At 41.0% G+C, this 8,753-nt stretch overlaps 1 protein-coding gene across 1 annotated transcript in view; it reads left to right on the plus strand.

The window, feature by feature from the left end:
- Nucleotides 1-8,297, plus strand: part of LOC104946442 (solute carrier family 12 member 2) — a 12,639-nt gene extending 4,342 nt beyond the window's left edge. Inside the window, exons 3-11 of the mRNA XM_010772281.1 lie at nucleotides 2,804-2,910; nucleotides 3,442-3,521; nucleotides 3,812-3,949; nucleotides 4,171-4,284; nucleotides 5,368-5,479; nucleotides 5,570-5,656; nucleotides 5,941-6,076; nucleotides 6,190-6,257; nucleotides 6,955-8,297. Coding sequence (XP_010770583.1) covers nucleotides 2,804-2,910; nucleotides 3,442-3,521; nucleotides 3,812-3,949; nucleotides 4,171-4,284; nucleotides 5,368-5,479; nucleotides 5,570-5,656; nucleotides 5,941-6,076; nucleotides 6,190-6,257; nucleotides 6,955-7,090 — 978 coding nt within the window. The 3' untranslated portion in view covers nucleotides 7,091-8,297. The remainder of the gene's footprint in view (nucleotides 1-2,803; nucleotides 2,911-3,441; nucleotides 3,522-3,811; nucleotides 3,950-4,170; nucleotides 4,285-5,367; nucleotides 5,480-5,569; nucleotides 5,657-5,940; nucleotides 6,077-6,189; nucleotides 6,258-6,954) is intronic.
- Nucleotides 8,298-8,753: the final 456 nt, after the last annotated feature.

The following is an 8,753-nucleotide window of genomic DNA, read 5'->3' on the forward strand; positions in this document are numbered from 1 at the left end:
AAAATGAGATACAAATAGAATAACAAATTATTAAAACAGCAACACATACTATAATAGAATACAAAAATATTAAAACAGCAACACAACATCATTCTCAAATTTAAAAGCCAGTCTGAAGAGCTGTGTTTTGGTCAGTGTTTTGAAAGTGGGTGGGTCGGTGCAGTCTCTTACCTCATTCACACCAACGCAACTCCGGTTCAAGCTCTGTGCTAGAGCTTTTCAGGTTCAGAACCGGTTCTTCGGTTTAGCTCCGGCTCTTTTCACACAGCCCAAGTCTGATTGGTGCTGCGTCATTGCGTCATCGTTTGCGTAATGACGTAACCGTTTGCGTGCCTGCTTCATAAAGCCAAACCGCGGGGAAACCCCTCACAGCTGACACCGACAACAACAACAATGGCCGATTGTGCTCCAGCTTCCTCTGTACCTCTTCGGAAAACCAGATTGCCAGTAGGTAGCTGGTCTTTTCAGTGGACCACTGCTGCTTGTTAAGTTTCTCCATCGTTGTGTACAAACTGGATAAAACGCCGGCTTTTTGACAGTAAACAGGTATGAAATACTATATGACAGTAAAATAAAGTTGTTATTAATCAACACGAATACAGTGATTTGTAAAATATCCATAAAGAAAAAATAAATCTGCTTACAGTTCTGTTTCATATGGGTGTTGAGAGATGTATCCATAGATCTCTTAATGTTACTCTCAAAGTGCACCAGATTAATACTTTTAACTTCAACATTTAAACAAAATCTTCCCGGGGGAGCATGCCCCCCGGACCCCCCTAGAGGAGGTTAGGTCCCCCACCACTTAAATCATGTTCACATTAAAGTCAAGCTTCAGTTTAAGATTCACCTGTAATAGAAACATGTGATGGAGCATTACTAACCTGATTCAGATGGTTTGTTTCACCAAACCATCTAGGAAAGCTCCATTGGAAGCCATTTGGAAAGGGCAGGCACTTTCAAAAATACTTGGCAGGTGATTGGATCAATCTGTCTATCTCCTATCATGGGCCACTTCTGATTGGTTAACAATGGCTGGTACATGTGGAGCACAGCACTTCTGATTGGTATGGATGACTGACACACAAGAACAAAAAAAATATATATATGTAAAAAAAAAAAAGGGAGTGAGTTATGGCAGTGATGGTTTTTGTGGAGATGTAGAGTTGGATGTCATCCGCGTAGCAGTGATACTGAAGGATATGTCGGCGGATGATTTTTTTTTTTCCAAGGGGGAGCTTATAGAGGATGAAGAGGAGGGGACCAAGCACCGAACCCTGGGGGACGCCTTGGGACAGAGGGGCAGTGGAGGAAGTGCAGTTATTTATGTGGATAAACTGATGTCTGTCGGTGAGGTAGGATTTCAGCCAGGAGAGTGCAGTGTCGGTGATGTTGAGTGATGATTCCAGACGGGACAGCAGGATGGTGTGGTTGATGGTGTCGTACGCTGCTGTGAGGTCGAGGAGGATGAGGATGCTGAGATTGCCGGAGTCTGAGGAGAGGAGGAGGTCGTTAGTGATTCTGAGGAGGGCTGTTTCTGTGCTNTTTGTGCGGAATCCTGATTGAAAGGGTTCAAACAGGTTGTTGGAGCTGGGATTTTAGTTGGGAGGCTACAACACGTTTGAGTAGTTTTGATAGGAAGGGGAGATTCGAGATGGGCCGGAAGTTGGACATGATGTCAGGTGTGAGTCCAGGTCAATCAATCAATCAATCAATGTTTATTTATATAGCCCAATATCACAAATGTTACATTTGTCTCAGTGGACTTCACAGTTTGTACAGAATATCAGTATGACAATAGGTATTTTCAGTATGGGTGTAACAGCAGCCAGTTTGAGTGAGGGGGGGAGTGATCCAGAGCAGGGGGAGGAGTTAATGATTGTGGTTATGAGTTAGGAGATGGCAGGGAGGCATTCCCTGACAAATGTTTTTGGTATGGGGTCCAGAGTGCAGGTGGAGTTCATTCCAGCCATGAGGGTGGACAGTTGCATTGGGGTCACAGGGGAGAACCGGGATAGGGGCTGTGAGGTGAAGGGGGGGGGAGCCAGGAGGGGAGATGGCTGCTGAGGAGGTCAGGTTTCTATAAATGCTGTCGATTTTGGATTGAAAGAATGAGAGGAAAGAATTGCACTGTGCGGTTGTGAAGGATGGGGTGGCGTTGTCACAGGGTTTAAAGAGTGTGCTGATGTTGGAGAACAGAGCCTTGCGGTTGCTGGAGCCGGAGTGTATCAGTTGTGAGTAGCAGTTGGACCGGGCTGCTTTGAGCGCATTATAGTACTGTTGTAGGTAGTCAGTTTTTAGTTTGATAGTTGTTTTTACTTTACACTACACTGTACAACACTTAATTCTGCTTCACTCTTTCGCTAAAGATTTTGAAGACATCCGCGTTCTCGTGACTCGTAAATACTACGCTGATGTGTTCACACTGCTCCAGAGTTCACTAGCAAGCAGTCCGAGACCACCTGTTTAGGTTGTTTAGTTCACTTCAGAGGTCTGAAACCACCTGTTTTAAGCGGACCAGAGTCCGGTTGTTTAGTTCACTTCAGAGGTCTCTGACTGCATTCACACCAACCAAACGAACCGCACCAAGCGGCTAAACGCACCAGGGTTCGATTCAACCGGACAAAACAAGGCTGGTGTGAATGCGACCTAATTTCATTATTGGTATTTTCCTTTTTTTTTTTCTTTTGTTACAGCTGTCTTGAGGATTCAAGCCTTACAAAGATATAAATGATCCAGAAACCCATTGACTTGTATACCTATCCTCATTAAAGTAACACATAACTTGTTCTCTGATGTTCAGGCAGTTGGTTTGGGTCGTCTGAAGCCCAACACTCTGGTAATGGGTTTCAAAAACAACTGGAGTGATGGAGACATGAGAGAAGTGGAGATTTACATCAACACCATACAGTAAGGACTGAAGTGTCTTCTAAAAAGAGCTACTAACATTTATCGGAGGTACTTTATTTGCCCAAAACACAGTTAAAGTTTGAGATTGTGCCATTTTTGGGGTTGGTGTCTGGAGACTTTTGAATACTGCCAGAGGATGTTCAGCCTGAGAAGCGCCACTGGGGGCAAGATAACCAGATGTATATACTGTATCCGTGTAAACATATATTTTATTTCTCCTCACCACCATCACACTGGTTCATTTGTGTCCTCTGTCGTAGATATTTAGTTTTTTGCGCTGCTGGGACGCAAAGGGAGGCGCTAGTTAGCAAATTAGCGTGTCATTTGTGATCCGATAAACAGCAAATTCCTCAAATGTAGTGATAGTATACTAGCAAATAGGCTTCAAGTTCACAGGTCACCAAAACAAGGAAATGTTTGATGAGTTGACTGAATTACAAAATATTTTTTTTATCTTGGTAAAATGCATTGATTTATCAAACAGTTTCCCTTGAAAGACAGTAAAGTTGTTTTATGTGTTCTATGATGCAGCGATGCCTTTGACCTGCAGTTCGGAGTGGCGATCCTTCGGCTACAGGACGGACTGGATATCTCTCACATCCCGGGACAAGGTACATCCTATCTTTTTCATTTGGGGTCATTTTAGTGGTATCACTGTTCATGTTTTATTGTTTGATGTTTCTGTGATCTAACTCTCTGATTGTCTTTTTTAGAACTTTATTGTAACTCAGTGTTGGTTTAATGTATCTTATATTGGTCTGTAAAGCACTTTGGGCTGCATCTTGCATGAAAGGTGCTATATAAATACAGTTTATTATTATTATTATTATTATTATCCATCTGTATATATGTCTTAACTATCTATACTGCATGTCCTCTATCTCCCTGTTTGTCCCTGTAGATGAGCTGGTGTCGTCCCATGAGAAGCCACCTGTTGAAAGTAAGGAAATGGTGGTTACCGTCAGTCTCTCTAAAGACCCAGAATTTGACTGTCCTTCAAAAATCACCAGCAACCAGAGCAGCCCACTCATCATGATAGGTACCCCTGAACACTTATTTACTGTCTGGCTTTCACATCCTGTTTTTATTGATAATGGAACTTTTTATTCCGTCTATCTTTAGCTTCCATTTACCAGATTGGTCCATCACATTCTCTTTGAACAATCTCAGTTGGACAGACTTTCATCTAATCACTTCTGTCAAAGTATTTCTTTAACCTCACCTTTGTTGATGAATTTCCTGTGTTGTCACCTGCTACAGATTCCAAGTCTCCTCTGAGCCTGACCGACCAGCGTCTGCTGGAGAACAGCCAGCAATTTAAGAAGAAGCAGGGCAAAGGAACCATAGATGTCTGGTGGTTGTTTGATGATGGAGGTCAGTTTGTAATGTCTAATACAAGGAAGAAGGCTTACTATACATATACACAAACAGATTCCTCTAAACCAAGGGTGTCCAAACTTATTTTACAAAGGGCCACATACAGAAAAATATTCGAAGTGCTGGGCCACTCACTAGGGGTGAGGTATATTGCCTCATAAGTTAAGTTATAAGTCAGCAAAATCAATCAAATGGTAAATATAACATATAAAATAGGTAAATTATTCTTGATAATTGCATATGCTTTAAGAAAAAATAAACAGCCTACTTTACATCACAGCTCTCCAGAGGGTTTCATTTATTTTGTTAGCAGCTCATCCCTTAAAACAGAAGCCTCAGATTGAATAATAAGGAGAAATATGAAGGGGTGTATTTCAAGGTTGTTGTGTAAATAAGTTGTTGGGCTTTATTTTATCAACTTAGATTTGTTAGAACATAATTTTCCACTTTCATTGACTGAAAGTGGGCTTATTAACACATGAACACTACTGAGTAATATATGTTTACAGATGTATTGAAGAAGTACAATACAAGACAAGCTCAAGTTTCATTTATGGGCCGTACAACATTACACTTTTAGAATTTGCTGGGGGCCAATTCAAAATGGCTGGCGGGGCCACATTTGGCCCCCGGGCCGTAGTTTGGACACCCCTGCTCTAAACCAACTTTAAGCATATCTGACAGCATGTCAAGCTTTAAAGGTCCCATGACATGGCCATTTCTACTGATCATAATTCCATTGTTGAGGTCTACTAGAATAGATTTATATTGTGCAATGTTCCAAAATCACATAGGTTTCTCATACAGCATCTCTGTATAGTATGTGTATTCACTCTCTGTCCTAAACGGCTTGTTGGAGCTCCTGCCCCCCCTCCCTATGAGCCCACTGTGCTCTGATTGGTCAGCTCGCCCACTCTGTTCTGATGAGTCCACCACCGTTACAGCGGAACATCAGTGATTACGTGTTACAATGGCTCTTTTTGTGTCACATAGAGTCCAGTAGAGGGCGGAGCCTGTGTGAAATATAAGAGAAGGATTCCAACTACCCATTAACCTGTATTGAATGTGTTTGTGTTTCAGGTCTGACTCTGCTGATTCCCTTCCTGCTGACCAATAGGAACAAGTGGGGTGACTGCAGGATCCGCGTCTTCATCGGCGGGAAAATCAACCGCATCGACCACGACCGCAGAGCGTGAGTCATAGCAGCTTTATTTTTGTACACTTCATACTGTACACTCACTACATTCTGTATGAAGAAGATTGTGTTTGTGTGTCCCATCAGCATGGCCACGCTGCTCAGCAGGTTCAGGATCGACTTCTCTGACATCCATGTCCTCGGAGACATCAACACCAAGCCCAAAAAACACAGGTATGAACACTGTTCGGAGTTTGATGCATTATAATGTAAAGGGTCTAAGACTATATTTTTAGCACAAGGTCATCAAATGAAGATATTTAAAGGGCCGCAGGTAACTAGAGATGCTGGTTTACCACTTTTTACACTAAACAAAATGCTGTTCTAATTCTGTGCTGGTGATAGTTTGGTTCGGATGTACAGTAGATTAGATTGCAAGTTGAACCAACTGTAGGAGCAATGTTTTTTTTAAGAATCTGTTAGCTTGATGATAATAAAGTGACGTGTCTGTTGTGCAGTAAGCTGAGCTTTAAGGAGCTGATTGAGCCGTACAGGCTGAAGGAAGACGACATGGAGCAGGAAGCTGCAGAGAGGCAGAAGGCCCAGGAGCCCTGGAGGATCACTGACAACGAACTGGAGCTCTACAGGGCAAAGGTCCCTCCCCCCACACACTGCACACACATCCACTCTGACCAATCAATATCCTGCTGAAGTTCACTGTGAGTGACAGCTGTTTTAACGTCAACGTGATGATTTGTGACTTTCAGAGCAACCGCCAGATCCGACTGAATGAGCTGCTGAAGGAACACTCCAGCATGGCAAAGCTCATCGTCATGTAAGAGCTTCTTCATTATCAATGTTACACTTTAACTTCATGTTTGGTTTTACTCACTTATTACTATATAACTTGAGTTAAAGACGAACGTGGATCATATTGGTCACATGACACCAGTGGAGGAGGAAGTATTCAGATCCTTTACTGTTGTGAAAGTGCTAAAACCCCAATGTAAAAATACTCTGCCTAAGTCCTCCACTGAAAAAAGTAAACAAAACATATGTTAGTATAATCAGGGTTATGTAGTAACAGAATACAAATTATAATAATGTTCCCTGTGACATTATTACAATTGAAACACTATACTTATTATATCATTAGACTATTATTACTCATACATTAATTTTAAAGCAGGATTTGACAGTTGTACTGTAGTTGATGACGTTGAGCTTATAACTAATGATTATTTTCACTGTGATTTTCTCTGCTGTTTTATCTCTCCATTATTGGATATTGTTTTTAGTAAAAAATAGTCAAATAAGTAAGAAATGCTGTTGAAATTACCCACTTGGATAAACTGTTGGGTAGTTTAATATGTAGGCAATCCAAAAGAAAACTCAAATTTGTTCTTAAGTGAACGTTCTTCCCACCACTGAAGGATACATAGCTGGTTTGAAATAGTATTTGTACATTCAGGTTGCTAAAAACCAAGATAAATAATAATACTTTCTGTATTTACATTTTTTTACTTTCTCAGGAGCATGCCTCTGGCCAGGAAGGGCACGGTGTCGAGCGCCCTCTACATGTGCTGGCTGGAAACTCTGTCTAAAGAACTACCGCCTTTGCTGCTGGTCCGAGGAAACCACCAGAGTGTCCTCACATTTTACTCTTAGCGAACACACCGCACGCATGCACACACACACACACACACACACACACACACACACACACACACACACACACACACACACACACACACACACACACACACACACACATACAGGGTCCACACACTGACATGGTGTGTGTTACAGTTACACCGCCTACAGCTGCACAACGACAGAGATATTATGATGCTTAAAGTTTTGTGCCACACTTCTGAAACACTCCTGCTGTGAAAAAAAGTCTAATGTTTTTCCATTTGTCTTCAGTTCAGTACATGTCTGTCTCATTAACAAATGTACCAAATCATTATTTTTTATGTGCAACCCAATAACTGGCTGTATATTCTGTGGCTTCTGTACGGTGGCTGACAAGTGCAAAAGCGCAACAATAGCCAAAAACACCTACATTTGAAGAAACGCGCTGCAGTTTCAAACACGATGCAAATATAAAAACAGAAATGTGCCGCGTTTTCAAAACGAAAAGAAGTTCAAAACACAACAGAAACGGGGACGCTAAAAAGTGATGCACACAGCTGGGACCAGAGGGCTTGTTAATGTTAGGGATGGTACATTTGGCCAACTGTCAGTTGGCACAGTCTGTTTCATAATTGTAAGTGTTTTGTCAGCATATTTGAAATGATTAGGTTATCTACGTTAGCTAGCTAGCTTACAGCAGATCTGCATATATATTGGAAGGAATCATGTGATGAAATTGTCAAAATAAGCCAATAAACAACAACATTTTAGCAATTTTATAATCCCTGGACGTCAACCAGCGCCCCCGGTCCCAGCTTTGTGCCTCACTTTTTAGTGTCCTCATTTCATATTTTGTGCTTCTTGCAGCGTCTTGTATTTTTATTGTTTTATTTATGCAGCGCTTTTAGTAAACACTGCACATGTTTCGTCAAGTTGGTGAAGATATTTCTTCAAATTCACATTGATTTTGAGCGCATTACACCTTAAGGAAATGTTTTTAGGCGTTGTAGGGCTTTTGCACTTGTAGGCCACCGTACTTCTGTGAGTTTTTATTTAAACTGCCGTGCAAATTAACTTATTTTATTGGTTATTTATATTGATTAAGTCATGTTTCAGAATGTTTGCTGGTATTCAGGTGGCCTGTGTCTTGAAATTGTATTTTCACAGGGTTTCCAGTAGCAAGACACTGTATTTGAGTTAACATTATTTTGTACACTGTTTGATTAAAATATTTACTAAACCACATGTTTCTGTCACGTTTGTTTCAAGTCAGCATTTTGGGATTTGTTGTCGGTCATTTCAGCTCTTCTAGACTACAGGATGTTATAAAAGAAACTGTTATAAAATACATGTGAGATATTAAAGTGTTACTTTATGTAGGGTTGAAAAAGTATTTACTCAAGAGCTGTATTTTTTTGAGGTAATATTCTTTTTCTATTTTGTGCTTTTTTTAATTTAAAACATACTGACAAAATAATTACAATTATGAAATAGACTAACACTGCCAACAGAGACGGTTGGCAAACTTTTTTATCCCAGAAAGCCAACCAGTGCTCCTGTCCCAGCTGTGTGCATACATTTTTAGTGTCCCTGTTTCCGTATTGAACTTCTTGCAGCGTTTTGTGTTTGCAGCACTTTTAGTCAACACTGTGCATGTTTCGTCAAGTTGGTGAAGGTTTTCTAAATGCTGCGTATA

This window comes from Notothenia coriiceps, unplaced genomic scaffold (assembly GCF_000735185.1).
Source record: "Notothenia coriiceps isolate Sejong01 unplaced genomic scaffold, NC01 NC01_scaffold00011077, whole genome shotgun sequence".
NCBI classification, from domain to species: Eukaryota; Metazoa; Chordata; class Actinopteri; order Perciformes; family Nototheniidae; genus Notothenia; species Notothenia coriiceps.